This window comes from Archocentrus centrarchus, chromosome 9 (genome assembly GCF_007364275.1).
Source record: "Archocentrus centrarchus isolate MPI-CPG fArcCen1 chromosome 9, fArcCen1, whole genome shotgun sequence".
Taxonomy (NCBI): Eukaryota; Metazoa; Chordata; class Actinopteri; order Cichliformes; family Cichlidae; genus Archocentrus; species Archocentrus centrarchus.
In genome coordinates, this window is record NC_044354.1 from 13,337,663 (window position 1) to 13,362,686 (window position 25,024).

The window sequence follows — 25,024 nt, forward strand, 5'->3', positions numbered from 1 at the left end:
ATACAGTGTTAGTAAGGGTTCATTTCTGTCATGGTTTTTCACTAGGACTAAGAAAGGTGATGGTGCGTGCCCACCGGCAGGCCTGGTGCTGGCAGGATGAGTGGTATGGTCTGACCATAGAAGACATCAGGCAGCTGGAGCTGGAAACCCAGCTGGCCCTGGCCAGGAAGATGGCTCAGTTTAGCCAGGCAGAGGAGGCCACTGAGGCCAACGGAGGTGCTCCATCTCCAGACAAAGACCAGGAGGTTAAAGAGGCAATCAGCTGTATTGAAGCTGAGGCAGTCGTTGCCAGCTCAGGAGGAGAAACTCTGCAGCCACGAGGTATACTAACTAAGCAGTGGTCCACCTCCTCCCGATCCTCCCGATCATCCAAGAGAGGAGGTGAGGAACATGCCATCTTCATGTGTTTGCCCTTGTCACCTCTGTATATGGCTGTGTGAAGCTGCCACATTGATGGGAAAGGTATCTGCAAGGGCACATGGTATTGTGCAAAAGTCTCGAGCCACCCCTCATTTCATTATATTTTGCTTCTAAGGAGACAAACTTTTTTTTCTTTTTCTTGAGCAATAGTTCTTCAGGCTTTCTGAATGTCTTTCAAAGTTTTTCTTGGGACATTGGCTGCTTTTTTAAATTCATTTTCAGTCCAGTTTTCACCATTTTCAGAAGAATGTATTTTTGTTTGTTGAACCACTTAAAACTGACCTGTGAATCCTTCAAGCATAAAAAAAAAGCAACTTTGCGAAGAACCAATTTAAAATTGTAAAACAGCCTGTTGCAAAACCACATCATTTGTTCCCATTTCTTTAGTTGAATCTATGAAAAATGCCAAGGACACAAGCACAGTTTGACAGACATAAAATAGTATTTTTGCACAAGGTGATTCCCAAAGATCTATTAGCTGAAAACTTGGCATATCTCAGCATGGTGTGCAGTGTGTTTTTAAACAATTTGAGGAAACTGGACAAGTGGAGGACAAAAGAAGTGTCAAAAACTAAAAAACTGTCTACAGCAGATGAACAATATCTGAAAGCCAGAAAAGACCTGACACAGGATATGATAGCTGCATCTAGCCCTTCAGTCGATCCATCTACTTTTCACTGAAACCTCATCAGAAATAGTCCAAACAGAAGGGTGGCTGTCAAGAAGCCATTTTTAAGGACGGGAAACAAAGAGAAAAGGCTGAGGTAGCCATCTGTGGAGGCTCCATGGTTTGGGGCTGCACTTCAGCCAGTGGTGTTGGAGATCTTGTCAGAATTGATGGAATTGTGAACGCAGAAAAGTACAGTCAGATTTGCATTATCATCTTAAAAGTGTTTGAGTGACAACAGCTCAATTTTATTTAGCATGTCAATGATCCCAAGCACACTACCAGCACAGTAAGAACATACCTGGACAGAAAAACACAGTGGAACACTGTCAGTCAGGAATTGGTCTCCCCAGAGCCTGAACCTCAACATTATTGAAGCAGTGTGGGATCATATTGACAGAGAACAGAACAAAAGGCAGCCAACATCCAAAGAAACGCTTTGAATGTCCTTCATGAAGCCTGGAGAACTATTCCTGAAGACCACTTAAAGAAATTGCAAGAAAGCTGCCTCAGAGAGTTCAGGCTGTGTTGAAGAATAAACGTGATCATACCAAATATTGACTTTCCAAGTCATTAAAATTGTACAAACTCAGTTTTTTCCTTATATATTGTAAGCACATGCACTGTATGCTTGCACGTATGGTAATCACTGCACGTATTTCTCCTTTTCCTAGCAAAAATTAAAAGAAATGAGGGGTAGCTCAAGACTTTTGCACAGTACTTTCCTTAACGCATTGTGACAACTGTATTTACACCTCATCGTGCCTTAAATTCCTGTTAAGTCTCCCGTGTGACTCATTTCTACCTTTTCATATATTATGTATGTTACATCAAAGCCAAAATATCCTATAAGTAAACACATCAAGCTGTGATGCTTGAGACTCGTCTACAGTGGAAGCTAGTATGTGAAGAATTCAGCAAGATCAAACATCAAGCTGGTGCAAGGATAAAGTAGCCCTTTTCTTTTGTATGATGCTTTGGTGTGTCATTTTTCATTTTGCATTACAGCATTCTTTGAAAGTTTTTTTTTTTTTTTCTTGTAAGAAATAAAGCGGTAGAATGAATTTGGATTACAGCTGGACAGGAAGTACAGTAATAGCATTTTTTGGTTCAAGCTCTGCACAGGTGTACACACTGAGTTAACCTCAAGGTGAAGTAAGCAGAGTCTATTGAAAAATCATGAGCTCAGACCATTGAATTGGTGTTAATAAAGGCATACAGGGAGCAGCTTTTGAAGTGTGCAGACTGCTTTTGTGGCATGCTTTACTTTCCTGTCAGGCGCCTTAATTTCCTTTAAGTGCTCCTCAACCATATTTACTCACAAGGGAGGTGTGGGGGGAGACAGTAAATCTCACCTGGGTTATTTTTAGCAGCATCACTAATATCGTAGACTACATGTCTGAACTTAACCATCTCAAATGTCACCCCTTCTTCAAGGTGGCACTCACTTTAGCTGCCACATGGACCCCAAACTCTCATCCAGCCTCATGTCACCCCTGTAACTGCCCCCCCCCCCCCTTCCCCTCCCTCCATCGTTTTCTCCAGGGCTATTTTTAGCAGCAGTGCTGACATCACAGGACAGAGGAGGCTGATGCTCCTCCGAGTGACCCTCCCTTCCAGCGCTGCTGTGTTTTTCTGTGCCCTGACAGCTACATCTGTGCCCCTCTCTTACTGCCTCTGAGTGACCACCCCCGTCCTTTGTGCTAATGATATATAATCCATAGACTGAAGACAAGTGATGGACAATGCCTGCTCTTAGGACTGCAGTTTTTCTCAGTTGGGATGTAGTTTTTGGTGTTTGTAGCTCATTCGTGTTGCACTGGGCCTCAGTTTTTAGCACTCCACCCCTGACCACAATCAGTCCATCTGTGATGAAGTAATGCACAACAGAGACTATGATGTTTATGTAACACTGTGAGTGAGTGTGTGGTGTTCAGAGGGGGGTGGGTTGTGCAATACTTCTTAGTTGTAGAGTGTGTGTTTAAAAGAAAGAGGCTAAAACACATGTCCCAAAATAACAATTTTTTTTTCCTCAGTGAGCCCGTCACGTCACAGCATCTCCGAGTGGAGGATGCAGAGCATAGCACGAGACTCGGACGACAGCTCGGACGAGGAATTCTTCGACGCTCATGGTAACTGCTGCTCTGATTTATTTATTTATTTTTTTTAAAGTAAACGTGGAAGCTGGATGAAATGTTTATAACCTACTTGCCCCCCTTCTTCATTTCCTATGAATACATCTCTTTAACCACAGATCAGTTCTTAAGCTCCCCAGATATCCAGAATGTTTTGGGGCTGCAGTTGAACTAGGTGGGTGCTTCCTGCTGGATAAGTTTGGCTGAAGACACAGGCCGAGTGTCTCATCCCGATGTCAAGCTCAGAAATCACAATCATCTCTGCCCACCTTCACTCACCTGCATCATCATTTAAACAAACCATTCACAATGCATGAAAGAAATAAAATGACTTATTTGAGTAATTCGTGTGTGTGTGAGAGAGACTGAAACTCACTGTTTAGTCACAATGATGAAACAAGAATAAAATTATCCATGATGTAGTCATTTATTACATTGATAATAATTTTCCTGCAGTCATTAGTTTCCACCTAGCCCACATTTAATAAGTTGCTCATGACATTGTGAGTCACTGGAATTCAATAATTACCATCAATTGTGTTGACATCTAATTTTTTTTCATAACATGTGCCACAGTATTCATGTTTGCATGGATTAATTGGGGTGTGTGTGTGTGTGTGCGTGCGTGTGTGTGTGTGTGTGTGTGCGTGTGTGAGAGTGTGCGAGAGAAGTGAAAGCCCATTGCACTTTATCAAATGACCTGCTTAAAACATCATGATTTATGAACACTTATTAATTATGGTAAATAAATGGGGACAGTGTATCAGAATGTACTTATACAAACAAATATAAATGTTTGTGTTTTGATGCCTGGGTGAATCACATAATGAAGGCGCACACATTAAATATGGAAAATGAGTGACTTAGCTCAGATTGCTTCTAATTTTAGGTTTCTGTCTTTAAAGTTCTCGTTATCCTCTTGCAGTAACCATCCATCACGAGTATTCAAGAAGCATGTGCAAGTTTATTTTTACACCTCCATTTTTTTTTTTTATGCAAATGAATAAAAAGAAAGCTTAAGCAGAAGAACTCCGCAAAGATGCCACACATTTAATAAGAAGGTTGAATCTACCAGTGATGGTGCACATTTAACCTGTCGTATATAACTATCTTAGATCTACTCACGACTAACAGCTGATGCTGCAGCTTATTAGTGAGAGCGCAATAAAGCCTTACAGTGGAATAAAGATGATCTTATACTCAGTTTAAGACTGGATTGTTATTGATATTTATAAATAAATCAAAAGGATATTGATGCAGCTCAGCTAATAAAAGGGTCAAAAATGATTTAGATCTGTTTTCAGGGTGCCTAATAATGAGCAACTCATACCATTAATGACAGGATTTTGGGTGTTAGGAACAGTACTAGTAAAACTTGTTGCAAATCTCCTTTGAGTGTTCAAACCAAGTCATTATGAAATAAAGATTTTCATTTACTTTCCTGCGTTGATGCCATTTATTTGTAGTGTAGATGCCGAGGCGGTAAATGGAATGAGATTATTTAATTTTTAAATCGAATCTTGATTAACAACCTAAAGTGAACACTGAGGAATTGGGGCATAAAAAGGGTCCATTTGAGGTCCTTTTACATCACACATTAATGTCAGTCGATCAGTAAGCCAATTCACTGGTATACGTGCATGAATTTAAGACATATAGTAAAATCATTTGTAGCAGGTAATCACAGGGGAAGCTGTTTGAATATGTTTTAGTTTTTTTTTGTTTTTTTTTAATCCATTATAGTAATAAAATAATGTGTGCTCATCATCCATGGATTTTCACAGTGCTTTGTTGGATTGCAAACTTGTGGGAAACCTTAAAGTTTATTTTGCTTTATGGTTTCTTTGTGTAATTTAAAACTCCAGTTGTTACTGTTGATGTAATGACACATTTATAACCTCTGATCAGTGAATACGCTTTAACTGATGATAATTTATCTGATTTTTTTTTTTTTTTTTTTTCCCCCTTGCAGAGGATCTCTCTGATGGTGAGGAGGTCTTCCCAAAAGAGATTGCCAAGTGGAACTCCAATGACCTCATGGACAAGATTGAGGCTGTAGACACAGAGGAAACTCCTGGTAAGATGAAGGCCTCTTCATGGACAGGACACTACTGTGGTACTTGATGCTGAGGGTCTGTGTGTATGTGTGTTTCTAGGTGACCTGTTCAAGGAAATGACCGTCGATTATGAAAGAGCAACCAGCGAGGAAAGACTAGATGAGGTATGTGAGTTTCATGCCAAATAACATTCTTTTAACTCACACTCCTCTGATGCCCTTCCATATCTGGAATATCCCTTAAAAACCATCTGCTGGACTCAAAAGCTTTTGTTATACATGATTTAATTTGATTTTAGCTGCAAAAAAAAAAAAATACCAGGCTTTAAACTTTGGAGGATAAGAGAAAGGGGTGTTTGTCCCTGAGCCTCTCTGTCCTCTTGTGTTCAGATGCGTGGCTGTCTTAGCGGCCAAGCCGATAGCTCTCCCATTCCCACCATCACGGTAACAAGGCACCAGTCAGTAAGTAAACATTTTGGCCCCAGTGCACTGTGGGGTTCAATAGACGCCTCCAGTCTACTTAATGCCCCTGCCGTTTTCCTTGCCGTAGCCCAAACCCAGATCCGTGTGTACTCCTCAACCTCACCACCCTCTGTTCAACCCCCCTGTACTTATGGAAATGTGAAGTTTTGGATTGGAAGTAAAAGACAAAACTACACATTGTGCTGTGCTAATTTATGTGAACTTGTCGTCAGGAAGCATGGTTGTCGTTTGCAGCTAGTTGAACGGTTGTTCCAGGTGGAGGTTGGCTCTGTTATGTGTCTTCATGGTTCTTCACCCCTCAGTGGCTGTGAAAAGCAGTTTGCCGTGTAATTCATGTTTGAAGCAATGGCCACAAAACGTTGCAAGTCGTAACTTGAATCGGTTTAAAAGCGATTTGATGCCTGATTTCAAGGCCTCATTGTTTATCTGTGGTTTTGCTCGTTTGTTTTATCACTCAGTAAGTATGTATTCTCTGGTCATGCTGTTGAAGCAACAAACATTTTATTGAATATTTTCCAAAGGCTGCTCCTCAACATTCCCGTCCATAACTCTTCTCTTTATTTGCTGTTGTCAGGAGAGCTCGTCCCAGCAGTGCCTGCAGCCTTCCAAGATCCATGTGCTCATCTTGGTCCTGCATGGAGGGAACATCCTGGATACAGGAGGAGGCGACCAGAACAGCAAGCAGGCCGACGTCAACACAATCAGTACGGCTTTTGACACAGTCATGCGTGTTCACTACCCTGCTGCGCTGGGACGCATCGCCATCCGCTTGGTGCCCTGCCCTGCCATCTGTGCCGAGGCCTTCTCCCTCGTGTCCAAGTAAGAGGACACACATGCACATATTTCTCTGCAGGCTGCAAACCTCATATATATGATTGAAGGTTTGTGTACAGTTAGTTCCATAATTTGTTGGATCACCATTGTATTTTAAATCAGATGGTCAATGTGTGACTGAAATGCAGACTTTCAGCTTTAATTCAAGGGGTTTAAGCAAGTATTTCATTAAATGTTTAAGAATACAGACATTTAGATACATAATCTCCCATTTTTTTTTCTCCCATTGTCCCATTGAACAAACTAACATCATTTTAAGTATAAGGGTTTATTTAGTACTTGGGTTTAAAATCCTTTGCCAACCATGACTGCCTCATCACCAAATGCTGTGTTTCCTCCTTGAGAGGCCATTGAAGAATATCTAATATAATTGCCTTGAGAGTCTCTTGGGTTGCATTTGCAGCACGTTTTGGGTCATTATCCATTTGCATTGTGAAACACTGTCTGATGACCTTTGCAGCATTCGGCTGAATCTGAGCAGAGTATAGCCCTGTACACTCAAAATTCACCCTACTACTTTTATCAGCAGTCACATCATCAATAAACACTTGTGACCCGGTTCCACTGGCAGCCATACATGCTCATGCCTCCATCATGTTTGACAGATAATGTGGAATGCTTCAGATCATGACCTGTTTCTCTCATTCATACTTTTCTCTTCTCATCACTTTGGTCCATCAGTCTGATGGCTGTGGGTGCAAATGATTTTCCGTATCTCTCAGTTTTACAATGGAGAGAGAGGAGTCTTCCCTTACTGATGTTTTTGTATTCCATAAAGATGTTATAAAGTGGGTGATCAGGGTTGTTCAGGATGGCTTCTGTGGTGGTAACTGGTTATGCCCCAAGTGGTGACAGTAGCTCTGTAAGCTTCTTTGACATTGGACATCCTAGCAACAGTTTCATGGAGAACTTCACATGGAACTTCGGCCATTGGTGTTGTGATGTGACTGAATTCTCTTGGTGCCAACCATGTTTCAGTAAACACATGAGACTGCACTCCCGGTATACTTTCTGAGTCTTCACCAATATCTCCAGCTCATTACTTTTGTTTGGCAGCGAGTTGACATTTCCCATGATGACTGTTGGCAGAAAGGGCTCATATCTCCACTTCCAAGCCTTCACTTTTGCACCAGCACAGCAACCACGAAACCACCTCTTTATCTCAACTGGAATAGGGTGGTACCTTCCAGATTTGCTCCATTTCAATGAATAAAGCTCTTCTCTTGAGTAAACTCTTCTCCCCACAGAAGTATCCGTCAGTACGTGACAAAAACAAAAACGGATAAAACTACAACAAAAATAAAGTAAAGATCAAGCTACCCGGACTTTGCTGCTACTAGTCGAAGTGCATGTTTTTTAACAAAGGGGCAAAACTACAAAAATTGTGTCTTTGTCCAACAAATTATGGATCTAACTCTAGATTAGCTGTGATGGCTGTTTGCTTATGATGGAAGAGGTCCAGATGCAGCTCATGACTCTTGTCCTCTGTTCCTGCATTTATTTATTCTCTCTGTCCATGCCTTGGACTCTAAATTTATAATCAAATTTTTTTTAATGAATTTTTGTTCTCTGTCACAGCCTGAGCCCTTACAGCTACGATGAAGGTTGTCTGTCCAACAGCCAGGACCACATCCCGCTGGCAGCCCTGCCTCTCCTCGCCACCTCTTCTCCACAGTACCAGGATGCTGTGGCCACTGTCATCTTCCGAGCCAACCAAGTGTATGCTGACTTCATTAAGTCTCTGGATGGTGCTGCTTTCTCTGCCAGGTACGTGAGTTGTACTTTTTAGAGCCACAAATTAAAGTAAAAAACAATAAAACAATATGTTAGCTGTTTCTATGTTAGTTTGAGTCTTTATCAGTAACTCTAATAATTATTTTCATATCCTTACATCCAGTGTGTAATTATAGAACTCCTTTTAGGTACTCCTGAACCCTGCAGATATATGTAATAAATATTTCTCACCCCTTTAACCTCTCTAGGTTTGCCTCATTGGGACTGTGTGGGAGGAATCTTGGGCTTTGATGCTCTGTGCAGCAGCAATCAACAGTAAATGAGAGCCAGAACAGCAGTCGCAGGGGCAGCATCATTAGTGTACAGGTAAACGAGACGACATCCAACATAATGAATGCATGGCCACAATATTTCAGCTCATCCTAAATTGCCTGGAATACTCCTGTGTGCACTTTAAAACCTGTTTTGTTAATCTTAATCAGGTCTTCATTATTATTTTTTATTTCTTTTTGTTAAGTGCTGGAAAGTCCTTTATGATACATTTTCACAAAATTGCCCCTGTAGGACCAGGATCTTCTCTCTCTGGCATCGTTGTCAACAGCGCACATGGATCAGCATCTCCAACCTTGGAGGGTAGCCGCCACCTCAGTCGCAGCAACATTGATATTCCACGTGCCAGTGCGGGTGACGACACCAAGAGACAACTGCCTCGCAAGAGAAGTGACTCCTCCACCTACGAGCTGGACACTATAAAACAAACACCAGGCTTTCCTGACCAGGTGTGTTGTCTGTGGGAGGACAAACTTCCTTATGTAGGATACACACCGAGTCCTATTGTCATGTACTGTCAGAATATGTTTTATTTTTAACTCTATGCAAGGAAATGACTTTGTGCTGTCTTTCTAGCTTACAGTCCAGTGTCCCTGCGGAATGACACAGCTTCCCGCAGGTCGAGCAGCAGCACTATGCTGGATGGAGGCTCCCTGGGGAAATTTGACTTTGAGGTGTCTGACTTTTTCCTCTTTGGCTCTCCGCTTGGCTTGGTACTCGCCCTGAGAAAGACTGTGATCCCTATGTTAGATGGTGAGCTTTTTCCTACAGAAAAATAGAATATATTTCAAATAATTTCAAATAATTGTATCTGGTTGATATTACCTATTGTTGTACAACTTTTCTGCATTTAGGTTCTTCCCTTCTCCCTGCTTATGTCCTTGGTTTCATTTCTCCCCCTAGTGGCCCAGCTGCGACCTGCCTGTCAGCAGGTCTATACCTGTTCCACCCAGCTGATCCTTCAGCCTCCCGCCTTGAGCCTCTACTGGAGAGGAAATTTCACCTCCTCCCTCATTCAATGTGCCCCGTTACCAACGCTTTCCCCTGGGAGATGGAAACTCTGCCCTACTGGGTGAGCTCTTTTTACCAGTGATACATAAAAGTTATTATTCTTGGATGTGTGTCTTGGATGCACACAGACGCACGCACACAAATGCAAAATTCCCTTTAAAAAAAAAACCAAAAAAAAACGACTGAGATCACATCACCTGACATTTCAGATGCTGATTTTAACCCACTGTCCTTTTTCCCATGCATGCCTTAGATGGCTTAAAGATGCCTTAGTAGCACCTGTCGAGTTCACTCACATAGTAAATGCTGTCTGAAAGAAAAATGTAACATTTTTCTACTGTTTGTGCTTCAGCATCTTTTGTGAAGCAGTTTATTCATCTCAGTGTTGTCACAGTCCTGCTGGTGGTTTCTGTTTGGACTGATCATCCTTTGAACAGAGGATGCCTAACCTGTTTATACAATTATATGTCTATTGTTCTCGAAAATAAAGCACACAGAATTTAATAAACTCATTAATGAGGAGGAATTTTTTTCCAGTTAAAAGATATACCTAACATTATTGAATCAGGAACTGGGGCATTAAGGATGGACATCAGGTTAATAAACTGTACAAGTATGGAAGATGTTTCTTAGTTAGTTAGGGCCAGAACGTTCATGTTCCCTGATGGTGATAGCCTGCATCAGATGAGCTATCACTGACTATCTTCAGGCCTTCCAAGATTTTTAATAGTGATAAAGTTTCAAAGACAATTTCAAGATCAATGTTAAGGCATATGTTCATATGATTGAATAACTAGCATTATTGCAGGCTTTTTCTAATCTTAGAACAGGGTGATATGTCATCTTATTGTGTAACTGATGAGCAGCTGTGGTCCAAAAGAAGTGAGCTCCACTAAGGGCTTGACTCTTTCTTGTCTTTTGTTCAGTTGTTCTTGCTTCATATGTTTTTGTCTTCCTTGTCTTCTTTCTTTCTTCCTCTCTTGGCCTCCTGTTTCCATATCCATGTACCTGGCTCTCTACCTCTAAAACCTCCACCCCGACTTCTACCCCTCCTGCCCTTCCACCCACCCCCTCTGTAGTGGAGACAGTCCAGAGCAACGCTCAGCTGCTGCTTGACAGCGGGCCTCCCCTGTCTCTTCGCTGTCAGGAGACCATCAGTGAGACCTGCATCCCTGTGCCTGTGCTAAACTGGCAGGAGGGCTCCCTCAAAGCCACACCCGCCACTCTGGAGTGTGTGTAGCCTCTCCCATTCACCTATATCTGTTCCCCGACTCTCATTCATTGTGTTTCCGTCATCTCTTTGTTCGTCCTTCTTGCCATTATGTCGAGATGCTCAGATTTCAGTCCACTTCGTGCTCTCTTTGAGTATATCCATTGCTTTTCAATTTCTCCAAATACTGACACAAGTTTAAAAGTTTCCATATATACTTTTCCCTGTAGCATCCTGTCTTCTGGTTACAATAAAAATATATATAACTAATTGTAGTATCAAGCCATGGAAATACTCTGCAAAAATCTGATAAGCATCTCTCATGTACCATGTTTCTTTTGTGCCGTCACATTTTCATGACAGAGTTTAAAGGATGTGGGCATTTGTGTTTGTGTGCAGTAGTTTAAGACCGTTTCAGTGTATTTTCAAATCATCTCCGTAATATCAGCTTATTGGTGGTGACAGAAGGTTTTGTTTAACTGTGCTCTGTGTTTCTCCCTGTGAAAATAGTCAGAGGTCATGTGATTTTACTAAAGCCTCCAGCACATTTTCAAGACATTAGAGTAGGCTGTTAATTAAGTATTACTATAGAAGATGTGGACATTTGTGATTTTACATTCACTAATGTTTAATGTATTCATTTACCAGTCATGTGTTGTGGTCGGTGAAGAAATGTGGCCTGGGCTTCGCTGCCCTGCGGTCAACATTTCCTCTGCTGCTGCTCTAACACCCCCCCCCTCCATTCACCGTGAGTTCCCCTTACCTGTGTCTCTGTCTAATGGGATCTCCTTTTTGGGCTCAATAGCGGATGTTGTTCAGTCTCATGGTGGTGTCTTCATGGACAGTTCGTACCCCTCATCCCCCGTAACGGGCCCCCCTCTCCCGGGGCCAGCGGAGGGCCAGTGAGGTCAGCATTGCCAGCCAGGTCTCAGGAATGGCAGACAGTTACACTGCCACCAACATAGCCAACAGTAAGTGTTCTCAATACCGAACAGTCTCTCTTTCTCGCTTCCTTCCACTCACACAAACACTTTCCTAGTTATTCTCCCACTTTCTCTCACATTCAGCCCAACTTTTCTCTACTTTTCTATCCAAGTTTCTCTTTCCAGCCCTCCAACATCATTTACTCTGACTATATACAACCCTGCTATCCAGCAGAAGCAGTCTAGTCAGCCACATAAGTGTCCCGCTCCTTTTTCTCTTTCTGCTTTGCCAGATTTTGGATTGTAGTGAGATTCGTGCAAGGTGATTTATCCATTTCCTGTTAAAATGATAAAGACAAGATCAGAGTCCTGGAGAAGAAACCCGCTTAGAGCCACTTTCCACTGTCTGTCTCTCTTACTCACTGTCTAAATGTAATGCATAAACGAGTGCTGCATTTATCTAATGCAGCAATGCATGTAGACACCTGCCTTCCTCAGCCATTCCTGCAATTGTCGACTCCCTATTGCAGTGTCTGCTGAGATAACAGTACTGTTTCCTCTTTGTTTGAATGTCCTTTGAATCCCTCCTCCCTCTCACCCTTTCACTTCTGTTACCAGAACATTTATTTGTGCCTCACATTACTGTTCTAAACACTGCTGTTGGCCACCCACAGTACAACCCTGGAAATATGCTTGATTACAATATGTTTCTGTTCTGCATCAGCAGTACAGGAGATGATCTTCAACAGCATCACCCTGCCCATTCCCTGAACTTTTCCTAACGCTTATCTTTCAGCTTATACAATCACCGCTCTTTTTTTAAAGCAGCTTAGGGGTGCAATCTAACACCACTCTGCAAACTATCCAAGCTGTCAATCTGTCACATGTGAATTTGCATCCATTTTGTCATATGATTTCTTTCTCTTTGTTTTTTTGTTTTTTTTCTCTCCCCATAGCTGAATCAAACCAATTTAACCAATCCAAAAATTCAGTTTTTTGTCCCAACTCGCCCTATCACCCACAACAAATTCTTCCTGAAAAGTCTTCCCAAGCCCTGTAAGGACAGAGAGGCTGGCCAGATCACAGGATCCTCTGATGCATCTGCAGTAGAGAGCTGGACGATGAGACAGACTCTAGTGAAGGTCTGAGTCCCATTGGCCAGTACGAGAACTGTCGAGCAGGCTGGACTTTGCTATATCTGTTCTGGTCTCACTGGACTCCAGGCTGAAGTGGACCAAGGTATTTTTCTAAGGGAGGGGGCTACTGAAGTGTGAGGTTACGGGTCTTTTCTGTGTGCTGCTCTGTACTGTGCCACAGTCGAAAGACTCATTGCTGCTCTTCCGAAAAGCCTCTTTGCCTCCTTTTTCCAAAATTTAATTCAGAAGGATTTGGGTGCAATCACTTGCACTGACAAGGGGTAATCCATAAATCTAGATCTTGCTGGGGCTTTTTAAATCATCCATCTTTTTTCATGCACAGACTAACATAACTAACCATCTTCATCTGCTCATCAGTTCTTGTTCTTGGCACCTTTTCCTGATAATAACTATTATAAACTCCTTCCTTTCCCTCCTGTAGCTGAAGAACTGCTGGGATTGGTGATGAGTTTGTCTGAAGATTGAAATCAACTTTTTGCTATAAGATCAGGGGTGTTGCACCTTTCTGTGGCATCACATACCTCACACTGACTCTTACAGTTTCATCTTACATCTATGTACCTTATTCACTCCATTCCCATCGCAGTTGCAGCACGCTGGTGGGGCACAAAGCGGCTGGACTTTGCCCTGTACTGCCCCGATGCCCTAACGGCTTTCCCCACAGTGGCTTTACCACACCTGTTCCACGCATCATACTGGGAATCTACTGATGTTGTGTCTTTTCTCCTGAGGCAGGTGAGTAAGCATTTCATGCCATAAAAGCCTGAAAAGTTTTAGGACTTATTCGGGCATACTCGATATGAATCATTGAAATGTCTCTGTTTAGGTCATGAGGCATGAAAACTCAAGCATTCTGGAGCTCGATGGGAAAGAAGTGTCTGAATTCACTCCCTCTAAACCTCGGGAAAAATGGCTGCGCAAGAGGACTCATGTGAAGATCAGGGTGGGCAACAAAGCCAGTTTCAGAGCAGTTTAAAGCTCACTCTTCTGCACTATGATGTGTTGTTTTGTTTTTTTCTTATAGTTCCAACCAATATTTAAAAAAAGAAAAAAATGGTTCAACAGAACCAACTGTGGAGAGAGTTGTCAGCATTTGTAACTTATTTTTGTTTAAATAAACAGGCAACAACACATCATGTTTCCCTTCTTTCCCTCCTTTGACAGAATGTGACCGCCAACCACCGAGTGAACGACGCCGTCTTCACCGAAGACAGCCAGCAGGTCCTGACAGGCCGCTTCATGTACGGCCCTCTGGACATGGTCACTTTGGCCGGGGAGAAGGTGCACATGGCTTTTTCTTTAGCAATGCAGCACATAGCCTGGTGTTAGGGGCACTTGGGAAATTTGTGTTTGAGCTCATTTTTAGCTCATCGGCCTAAAGGCATCCACCCATTCCTCCAGAATCACTACCACACCGAGTGTACTGGTTAAACCAGATAACTTTCTCAGTGGATTTTAGTTCTCGTTAGTTTGTGGGTCATTCCATCTTAAATCATTGTGGCCTTCTGCTCAGCCAGCTCCGATATGCCTAAAACTTTTATGGTCCAAAGTTTGGGTACAAATAATGATTGCTGGAAAAATTTAGCTTCATAATTTTCAATATATATTTGTTTAAAACTGGTTCATCAACCCAGTAAGTTCCAGCATGTCTTTTTTTTTCACTGCCATAAAAGTGAATCAGGATATGCGATTTGGGACAAATAAATTTAAAAGATATCTTAGTATTAACCAGTTTAAATATGAAGAAAATTAAAGCTGTCCCGTATCGTTCCATATTTGAGCATACACTAATAAAAAAATTGATATTGCAAAAGACAGTGACATTTCTGAATGGTATACAGCTGTATTTTACAATAATGCAAAATGAAACATGTAGAATACTTTTTAACATGAAATTTTTAGTCACAAAAATGTAGAAAATGTTATTTTCATTCAGTTTTCCTGCTGCATTGAGGAAATATGACAAGTTGTACCACAAAAATTATAAATATCAGTACATAGTCTGATACAAATAGAACAATACTCTGGAGTTTCCTGATGATACTCTAAAACTGAGAAAATCATTTTGTTAAATATATGTGCATATTTTTCATTTTTGAGACCCGCTTTGTTGGCACGCACATCGCCCTGGAGTCTGGTAATTCAGGTTAAGTTTAAAATATGTTAAGTCTATACTATTTCACAGCGATCATTATATATGTCCAAATTTTAAGCCATAAAATTTTCAGGCTAGAAGTGGTTGAGCAGAAAATGTTTTAAAAATCTGATTATTTGAGATGGAATGATCCTTTTGCAATACAGCCAACCATTGATTAATAGCTTAGTTCTGCACTTCTCACCATAACCAGTGAATTATGGAGGATCATGAACTGCCATGTGACTGTCATTCAGGTTGTATTGTCACAGGCTGGCTCACGGCCCGTAACAAAGAATGAGGGGAGACAAAGGTATAGGCCAACAAATTCGTTTTATTGAAACTTAAGCAAAACCAAAGGAAAGATAAATATGAGATGTGAGTATGTCATTATGGTCAGTGTATGCAATGTATGAGTTCATGGACATGTATGTGGAAAGCTGAATGAATACTGCAACCCAAAACCAAACCAGAACCAAAGACAAACCAAAATTACCTGGAGGAGCAGAGAGGGGAGAATAATTAGTGGAGCCCTGCTTATATTAGTGAGCCCAGGTGGCTCCAATTACTCAAGGCCCACCTCTGCCTGCAGGAAGCACCGCCCCTGCAGGTCAGAGGAGGGGCCGTGACAGTATTGAAATGCTTTTCCTTCTTTTCCATTGCTGCACAGGTTGACCTCCACATTATGACTCAGCCTCCATCGGGAGAATGGGTGTTCTTCAACACCGAGGTGACCAACAGCAGTGGCCGCGTGTCCTTTGTGATCCCAGAGGACAAGCGGCTGGGAATCGGAGTCTACCCAGTTAAAATGGTAGTCAGGTGAGATTAGCCTTCATGCACATTTTTTCGAGAACATGAGTTGCATTTCTTTTTTTTTTAGCACGCTTTATTGTGTCTCAATTGCATTTATCTTTTTATCTTCATTTTCTGACTCTATTCTATTTACTCCCCAGGGGTGACCACACATTTGCTGACAGCTACTTGACAGTTGTTCCACGTGGCACGGAGTTTGTAGTTTTCAGCATTGATGGTTCATTTGCTGCCAGCGTTTCAATCATGGGCAGCGATCCCAAAGTGCGGGCCGGAGCTGTGGATGTTGTCAGGTAGCTAGCTGCTCTCCCTCTCCTGTTTTTTGGTTTCAATGATTTTCTCTCAGACTCTCAGAACTTTAAGTCTTGGTATGTTCTGCTGTTTCTCCTTATTTCAGGCACTGGCAGGATTTAGGCTATTTGATCATCTATGTAACCGGACGGCCAGACATGCAAAAGCAGCGGGTAGTGGCCTGGTTGTCTCAGCACAACTTTCCTCATGGCATTGTCTCCTTTTGTGATGGCCTGGTCCACGACCCGCTCAGGCACAAGGCGAACTTCCTCAAGACTTTGACAGAGGTCAGAGTGGGGACGGGAGGGGGGGGCAGTTTGTGTTTTATGTGAGAAAACAGAAGCAACAACTGCTGACACTATTTACTAGTTACTATTTTTTTTTTTAATTCTACTGTTTGTTTAGAAGAAACCAGCACTCAACATTTCGCATCTTCATTCCTTTTTCAGGCACACATGAAGATTTTTGCTGGCTATGGATCAACCAAAGACATCTCAGTCTATACCTCCATTGGCCTCCCTTCTTCTCAAATATATTGTTGGTAGACCTTCTAAGAAGATGCAGCACCAGTGCCAGGTGTCATTTTCACTTTCTACATACCCTGAGGAAAGATCTTGTTAATAGTCTCTTATTACATTTGAAAAACACTAAAGTAAATGCTCAAGTTCCCATGAAATTTCATTTAAAATATGCTCTCTGACGCTCCTGCGTTGCTTTTTTAGCTGACAGTTGTTTCTCTGATCCTTCGACAGTTTATCACAGAGGGATATGCAGCTCATCTTTCCCAGCTGGAGTACAACCATCGCTCTCGGCCAGCCAAGTCCAGCAGTGCACGCATGGTGCTACGCAAAGGCAGCTTTGGCTTGGGAGCAAACAGTGACTTCTTGAGGAAGAGGAACCACCTGTTGCGCACCATCTCCTCTCAGCCAGCCCCCAGCTCCCCGACAGGCAACATCCACAACAGGCCAGAGCGCACACAGAGCCAGTCAGACAGCGAGCGGCTGGAACGGGAGCGGCTGGAGCGCGCTCACAGCCACAGCCAGGGAGGGACCCAGCGCAGCATGAGCATCACAGCCACCTGCTGGGGTCGCAGCAGCAGCACCAAGCTGGAACCAGGAGTTTTCAGCTCAAAATGAAACTAGAGAGACAATCCAAGGTTTGGGAGAGGCTTGCAGATGCAGTGCTGAGTAAGAGACACATGACGTGAATATAAATGCAGTGAGAAGAGGTTGGCTTGCACCAGATACGTAAATACTACAAGGAAAATCAGGTGCTACAAACGACTCTTTATAAAAACTAATACCAGTCACATTCAACACAAATATTTATAGGCAGAGGATGTGGCAAGATTCATTATCAAACAGATCAACATTTCAAGAAGCATTGTCCTAAGACGGGAAAATGCACACAACCAAATAAAGCTAATACTGTAGGGATCCAGGCTGTTTGTACTGTTTATTAAATATTTATTAGTCTTGATTACAAGGTCAGTTTTGCGCCTCCAGCAGGCTTTTACATTGGAGACAGTTACGCATATAAGCACCCCCATGCAAACAACACAGAGTTGTTACAGTAGCCGCTGTAAACAACTAATGTGGCCAATGCAAGCACAACAATTACTACAGAGACAAACTTTGTGTATAGCAGTTTTAAAGCTTTGTCCTTTTTATGAGATAATCAGGTATGTAAGAGTCAGAGAGCGGAGCTGAGAATCGGGTGAAGTTGGACTCGGTGTGTTGCTATTTTAGTCTAAACAAAGAAACAGTCAAGAAGCCAAAATGAATCTTTGTTATTTTTATTTTTTTTTAAAGGAAGACCAAACATTGTTTTGGAACAGAACTGATCCATAGCTTTACAAAAAGCATGGATTTGATATTGTTACAGTCCAGTTTAGCTTGTTTTCTCCTCACCCCTTAGACATGAAGAATCATGTAAATTGATAGGTTCAGATCATTTTAATAAACTCAGAGAACACACAACTCTTTCCAAACTTGCACAAGGAGGAGAGATCCATTCCTTTAGTTCAGCTCTCAGCTGAGCGGAAGTTATCTGTCCCGCAGGACAACTTCCTGCGCAGCGTTTTATTCAGACTTTCACAATAAGATCACGTGGGTTACACCAAACTTAGTTTACAGCATGTAATAAACAACATTCTCGGCTTCTTGCTTACCATATATGGTAGTAAGTATACTGTGGAATGTGCATACGTAACATGGCGTACATGAGACACGTATCCTATGTGTGTTCTGTAGGCTTGAAACAGCCTGCAGGTAACTACAACTTCCTCTTTAAGAAATGTCACCACGTGTTTCCATTTCAAACATAAAAACAACAGTATAATATGTACATAAAACAACTTATAAAAACATACAAACAGAAGATATGATAATTCATAATGAACAGAATGGAATTTATACTATAATTCCAACATAAATCAAAGCTAACTGCTTAATTACCCTTTAACTGTGGCTGCAGCTGAAACTGTTCCTGGGTTTCACACATCACTCCATACCACGCTGCTGCACCCTCCTGAAAAAGTCATGTACAGTTCCACTATAGGGAAAAGTAGTACTATAAGGGAAAGTGCCAAAGTAAACCGTACAGAAGGATATGCTGTGTGAATGCAGAGGAATGGAGGGATCTCCTGTGTAAAAAAAAATAAATAAATGGAGTAGATTGTGTAAGTATGTAGTTGAATGCCTTATAAAGGCTTGTATATAATTGTTACATTACAGTGCAGATCTGGTATCTGGTCCACTGAAGACCAGTTTCAAGTGTCTTCTTTACTCTGGGGGTAAAAACCACTTCATTCAGGATATACTTTGATTGATGATACTTATTGTTATTTAAGACTATAGAAATTTAAAAATGTATGGATTTTTGTGACGAAATGTGTTTTACAATTACTTTCGCTATGATGTGTATATTTTTTTTCTTCAAACTTCAGTTGCAGCAGCCAAACCTCAGAGGTCTTTGCCTGGCACAGTATTGTATTTTTTTTTTTTTTTTCTTGCAGATCACCAGAGTTGTATCAACCGAACTTGTGTCAAATATTGTACGTTTGTTATGAACTATTTTGGGAAAATTCGGGATATGGCTTCTTTCTGGTTATCCCCGAGCTGTAAATGAGGTGTTGAATGTTCTCATAGATAATCCTCCTTAGGTTAAGGTCTCTTTCTCTGTGTTGCTGCACCTTGTAGAAGAAATGCGCAAACTGTAAATCCTGTATGATACGCTGTTGAAAGTAGGAACACAGAGCTAAGATTTTTTTGCTTTATGCCACTGGCCATTTATTTTATAAAGCTGGTAAAGATTTTGTGATTTATTCATTCAAATTACATTTATTTGTACCTTTTAGTAGGCAATGTACAGACAGAGCTGACTGCAGTGGACCAATATGGGCTCAGACGTAAAGGGGCATGTGCAATATTACCAAGTAGCACCACCAGATCTAACAGACTGTTGAGGAAACACGTCACAGTGCATTGACAATCAGTTGAACAGGCACATAGTATACAGATGTCAAACTGCAGAGGGTAACTCACCTTAACCCGGCACTGCTCAAAGTTTTACAAAATGCCGCTGACCTGATAGCGGGTTGGAATATCACAGTCGGTTTTCTCCTGCAGAAAGACACGCTCAGTCTTTGTTTTTTTGTTGATGTTTCCATTTCAGATTATGGGCATCTAGACAAACACACTTAATAGTCAGCCTGTCTACAAAAAATTTAAATTTTTGGTTTAATGCAGCTCTCCTGCAATAAATGCCACTTTTACTGAGGATGTAATGTTCAGTTTTTGTTGGCCCTCTCCAGAGGTGTTCTCTTAAATTAAAGTGCAGCCTCTAAAGGCTGCACTTTGTGATGCTGTTGAATTGTATTGTGCTGAGATGTGTTTCTAATATTTCATCCACTTCAGATTTCAATAGACAACATAAGATATCCTAGTTCAAAGACACCTGTAAACTCTTAGGCAGCACTTGATTTTTTTATTTTTGTCATCCTGGTTAAGGACGGTGTGAATCATGCTGTACTGCCGTCCCTCTGCATTTTGACCTTGACAAGATTCGGCTTAAAGCCATAACTCTTAAGAAAGCTGCTGGTTAAAGAATAGCTCTTTGTACATTCACTGTAATTAAAAAAAAAAAAAAAAAAAAAAGACAGTCAATGCTGGAAAACATGCACTCATTTAACACTGGCAACTACTGAACCATACTCCCTGATCTGAAATGCCTGGATATAAAAATCCAGTGATACGACGACGCAGTGATCTGTAAAGTTTTGTAACCTCTGGGCAGACAATCGCTTTGATTCTGCTACTGACACGTTACCAGAGGCCTTACATTTCCCCTTTTCTGCCTTACATTGACCATTGCGTGGCAAGGCCGAGGATGAGCGCCGCTCACGCCCGAACAGACTTCACAGTGAAGGACGCTGTTCGTGTTGCTTCGTGGGAAAAGGCGGAAGCCATATTTTCTTAACAGGGCTTCGGTTTGTTTTACCTTTCAAAGGAAATTTACAAAAGGAGAAACGTGGGGGACATAATTCACCGACATTAGGCAATCCACCGCTGACTCTGTTCCCCGGGTCCTGCAATGACTCAAACGGTTATCATTCAGAGGCTGTATATGTGCAACATAATATCATGCTTGGAAAATATTTTAACTGTACAGGGTGTGTATTCTTGTAGGTTTTGGATAACTACATTTTATCCATTCCCTTGTGTTTTTATGTACAGTGTATAAAGAACATATAAAGAAATACTGTGTAATTTGGGCTTTTTTTCACACTCAGTGGAAACAAGCATGGATTCTTCAGAGAGCAGGAACTACTGAACTGACACTTTATTATTTACAAGGAAATTAAGTTTTATTTAGAGAAATCAAAGTAAAACAAAATTTGAGACAGAGCTTGAATTGAACGTTTATCCGGGATTAATCCTTACTCAAAGCAAAGTTTTAGAGATTTTAAGATGCTTTTCTTGCACAATAAATGGAATATAATAATGGAACTAAATGACACTTGCTTTAGATGCTCAAAGTATTAAACAAAAAACAAAAAAAAAATCAGTAGCAATGTCTTTTCATAGAAATTAAAGATTTTCAAAAACAGGATACAAATAACATCCTTGTCAGCAGTTTCATGTAGGCACAATTTTCTGTCTACTCAACTACATCTGCCAACCATTACAGCTCGGCTCGGGGGGGGGAGGGGCACCATTATTGTTTACATCCAGTCTCACATGTGAGTGTTCTGCACAGCAATGCACATCAGTCTGATCAGCACAGATGTAAGATGACAAAAACAACAACATAATGACTTCTACCTTGTGTACCTCAAGAGACCATCACAGTATTATTTTTGCATCATTGGCATCTGATATAAAATGCACCCTAGAAATACATTTTGTTCAATATTTGTTACTTTCAGCAGTCTGTCATTTCGGTTTAGTGAAGGTGTACTCAGGTTGAGAAAGCTGAACGGGATGTTATCTTCTACCTGTTGATTCCCAATTTTCTCTGAAAAGCGTCCCCGTCTCCCTTTGTAGCTTGCTGTGGGATGAATAGAGGCTCAGTGTGAACTAAATTATAACAGCGCATTATTGCAGTTGTAGCTGAAAAGGTTTCTGTTATACCTTGTTGATCTCTTTGTGTTTCTCCCGGCTGACTATCTCCTCTATGATCTCTCCCTCTCCTCTCACCAGTCTGTAAGAAAGCAGAAAAAAAAAGTCACTAATTTTAACATTGTGGGTGAATTCTTCTAAACTCCAGTCATGCAGCACACTCACCTCGTCCTCCCCGTTTCAGGGTCCACCACCTTACGGATCACGCTCTGCCTGGCTTCATACTCCTCTTTGGTGAGGGGCCTCTTAGTGGACAGCCGAGCCTTCTGCTCATCTGTCATGACTGGATTTATAAAGCACACTTAAAAAACTTTTGCTTACCAAACTGCTGAACAAGAAGGTAGGATGGACCAAAAAAAAAACCAACATGAGTAGATTAAAACGAAAAAAGTAAAATGCATGTTAGCTAACATATACAGTCATGGCTGGAAAAAAAGGCACAGGAGACAATGAAACAGACTCAAATGCCAGTGAGTGAAAATCAGTTGAGTGTAGTTTTAAAAGACTCAGTGGAGGGAGCAGATTTGATTGTGAGGGGAATACTGTTCCACAGTTTGGGGGCAAAACAGAACACACGGTCTATTCTGAGACTCTGAGTGGGGGACAGAAGCATCTGATCAGCTGACAGGAGGGATCTGGAAGATAAATGTGGGTGTAGGAAGGAGCTAAACCTTCCTAACAGGAGGATCTTGAAATTGATTCTAAACCTCACTGACAACCAGTGGAGAGAAGCTAAAACGGGTGTAATATGATCTGTTTTTCGGGTGCCTGCGAGGAGCCGAAACAGCAGCATTTTGAACAAGCTGGAGACGGCACAGAGAGGACTGACTGAAACCAGTGTAAAAGGTGAACTGCAGTAGTCCAAGCAGGAGGAAACGAGGGCATGAATGACAATTTAATGATCTCTCACAGAAGAAAAAGACTTCACTTTGATATGGAGCAGACATGGAAAAAGCTATTTTTAACCACGAGTCAATTTGTTTGTCAAACTTAAATTCAATTTTCTGAGCAACAGTGCTTTTAAGAAAAGAAAGAAGGGGAAAATAACCAGATAATGTTATCAGGGTTAATATCAGGATTGGGCAAGGTGGAGGCAACACGTGGCTGGGGGCCTGGAGCCTATCCCAGCCACCATAGGGTAAGAGGCGAAGTACACCCTAGACATGGTCTTTTTGAACTAAAATAAAAATAAAAAAATATATCATGTTTCAAAAGCTTCTTAATTAATCAAATATTCTATTCAACTTTATTTATTTAGCGCCAAATCAAACAGTCACCTCAATGCACTTTATATTGTAATTTGCTGTATTTATATAGTGCCAATTGACAACAACAAGCCACTCAAGGTGCTTATATTGTAAGGTAAAGACCCTACAATAATTGAAAGAACCCCCAACAATCACATGACCCCCAGTGAGCAAGCACTTGGCAAAAGTGGGAAAAAAGAAAATCTCCCCTTTAACAGGAGAAGAAACCTTCAGCAGAACCAGGCTCATGGAGGGGCCAGCTGATGCATTAAAATGAAGTGTGTGTGTGTGTGTGTGTGTTGTCCCACTGGTCCGAGCTCCACAGCCCCCTCTCAGTTTGCCACATCCCAGGTAGGATGGAGGTTTCTCTGCTGGACTCAGCTTCACCTCGTCTTCTTCAGCTTCTTCTCCTTTCTCTTCTTCAACTTCTTCTCCTTCAACTGCTGTCTTCAACTTCGCCTTCTTCTTCTTCTCCTTCAGCTGCTTCTTCTTCTTTTCTTGGCTTTGCTCTTCTTTGTCTTCTGGTCAATGACGAGGAGGAGGAGGAAGGACGAAGAAGAAGAAGATGATGAAGAAGAGGACGAGTGCCTTCTGCGCTTCTTACTTTGTGTTTTCATCTGGGGGGGAAACGAGAAACAGAGAAGGTAACTAACGATGAGGCTGACTTTCCTGTTAAGGCTAACATGACATGCTCCAACCTTTACGCCTGCGCGATGTTTCTTCTCTGCCTCTGCTGCTGGACGAGGAAGCCGATGATGATGATGATGTGGAGGAAGAAGAAAGAGGAGGAAGATCGTCTCCGTTTTTTCTTCTTCTCGTGTTTTTTCTCTCTGGAAACTCTCTCCGATGATTCTGCGATCCATAGCTCACCGACCGAAGTGTGCCCGTCAATCCTTCCGTCGCCTTCTAGGATTAAGGTTCTTAGTTCCTACTTCCGAGGCACGAGCGTTGTAGTTTTAATCAGATATTTAGTTAGCTATACCAGATAATGTTATTATTGTTACTAGACAAAGGTAATAGACTCACTGTCATCTACACATCCCAGTCTGGATAAATACATTTATTTTTATTTTAGATTGAAGTTTTAGTTGGTTTATGTGATTGTGTTGATTATGTAGGAGGGCCTGGTGGAATATTCTAAAATAATAAACAATTTAGTGCCAAAAAACACAATGATTAATGAAAACTGTCAATGAATGTGTACACTTACTGTGACATGTTGTAAATGTGAAGTAAAATAGAGAAAACTGATGTAATAAAACTGTGCACTAACAATCAGTTGAACAGGGACTTTGTTGTGTCAACCTGATGTACTGACACCAAGCATTTATTTATTGTTAGCTTTAGCATAAATGTGTTGTGGTTAATCACAGGTGTGCGGGTCAGGCTGAGACGGTTGTAAGGGTGATTCTGGCCCTCAAGTCATGTTAATGGTAATGTATACAGTATACATGCATAAATGTAAATATCTACTCAGCCAATAACATGGCAGCATTCAGTGAAAATGCCTTGTTGATGCCACAGGTCAGAGGAGAATGGCCAGACTGGTTTGAGCTGATAGGAAGGCAACAGTAACTCAAATAACCACTCATTATAACCAAGGTGTGCGAAGAAAAACATCTCTGAATGCACAGCATGTCAAAACTTGAAGCAGATGGGCTACAGCAGCAGAAGACCACAAGGTGTACCTAATAAAGTGTCTGAAAAGTGTATGCTTCCTATTTTAATCAGGAGGGTCATTGTTGTCCTTTTGTTTTCAAATTTAGCCTGAATCAAACTAAAGAAAATCCAGTGTTGAAAGTTTAGTGTGCAAATCTCCTGACTTCAAACTTTCAACTTTTTTTAAAACTACTTTTTGGGCATATTCAGTTAATCTGAGACAGAGATTAATGCCAAACTCACTGAACTCAAACAACCTTTACTACCCATCAATTTCAAGGTCAACACTAGCTACAGAAAAA

At 41.4% G+C, this 25,024-nt stretch overlaps 2 protein-coding genes across 2 annotated transcripts in view; one reads left to right on the forward strand and one right to left on the reverse strand.

Annotated features, from left to right (window-relative positions):
- The window catches only part of LOC115785479 (membrane-associated phosphatidylinositol transfer protein 2-like), a 41,866-nt gene extending 23,030 nt beyond the window's left edge, over positions 1 to 18,836 (forward strand). Inside the window, 33 exon segments of the mRNA XM_030737146.1 lie at positions 46 to 381; positions 3,124 to 3,219; positions 5,195 to 5,299; positions 5,379 to 5,443; positions 6,336 to 6,580; positions 8,174 to 8,373; positions 8,578 to 8,637; positions 8,640 to 8,695; positions 8,894 to 8,909; positions 8,912 to 9,087; positions 9,089 to 9,110; positions 9,236 to 9,412; positions 9,563 to 9,595; positions 9,598 to 9,669; positions 9,672 to 9,731; positions 10,750 to 10,902; positions 11,686 to 11,753; positions 11,755 to 11,851; positions 12,760 to 12,783; positions 12,786 to 12,818; positions 12,821 to 12,901; positions 12,904 to 12,984; positions 12,987 to 13,019; positions 13,022 to 13,042; positions 13,547 to 13,695; positions 13,787 to 13,903; positions 14,125 to 14,241; positions 15,765 to 15,913; positions 16,048 to 16,197; positions 16,302 to 16,482; positions 16,645 to 16,724; positions 16,726 to 16,771; positions 16,948 to 18,836. Coding sequence (XP_030593006.1) covers positions 46 to 381; positions 3,124 to 3,219; positions 5,195 to 5,299; positions 5,379 to 5,443; positions 6,336 to 6,580; positions 8,174 to 8,373; positions 8,578 to 8,637; positions 8,640 to 8,695; positions 8,894 to 8,909; positions 8,912 to 9,087; positions 9,089 to 9,110; positions 9,236 to 9,412; positions 9,563 to 9,595; positions 9,598 to 9,669; positions 9,672 to 9,731; positions 10,750 to 10,902; positions 11,686 to 11,753; positions 11,755 to 11,851; positions 12,760 to 12,783; positions 12,786 to 12,818; positions 12,821 to 12,901; positions 12,904 to 12,984; positions 12,987 to 13,019; positions 13,022 to 13,042; positions 13,547 to 13,695; positions 13,787 to 13,903; positions 14,125 to 14,241; positions 15,765 to 15,913; positions 16,048 to 16,197; positions 16,302 to 16,482; positions 16,645 to 16,724; positions 16,726 to 16,771; positions 16,948 to 17,331 — 3,683 coding nt within the window. The 3' untranslated portion in view covers positions 17,332 to 18,836.
- A 2,204-nt stretch (positions 18,837 to 21,040) lies between these two features.
- LOC115786089 (ADP-ribosylation factor-like protein 6-interacting protein 4) lies at positions 21,041 to 22,170 on the reverse strand. Its single transcript, XM_030738121.1, has 3 exons — positions 21,982 to 22,170; positions 21,829 to 21,898; positions 21,041 to 21,745 (listed from the first exon to the last, which is right to left on the reverse strand). The coding sequence occupies exons 1-3, from the start codon at positions 22,095 to 22,097 to the stop codon at positions 21,689 to 21,691; spliced, it is 243 nt and encodes an 80-aa protein (XP_030593981.1). The 5' UTR covers positions 22,098 to 22,170; the 3' UTR covers positions 21,041 to 21,688.
- Positions 22,171 to 25,024: the final 2,854 nt, after the last annotated feature.

Excerpts from the sequence above, each read along its gene's own strand:
- LOC115786089 (XM_030738121.1), bottom strand. The coding sequence starts at position 22,097 with ATGACAGATGAGCAGAAGGCTCGGCTGTCCACTAAGAGGCCCCTCACC. Across the intron at positions 21,899-21,981 it reads CCTGAAACGGGGAGGACGAG|ACTGGTGAGAGGAGAGGGAG; the intron begins GTGAGTGTGCTG and ends GCTTTCTTACAG. Across the intron at positions 21,746-21,828 it reads AACACAAAGAGATCAACAAG|CAAGCTACAAAGGGAGACGG; the intron begins GTATAACAGAAA and ends TTCATCCCACAG.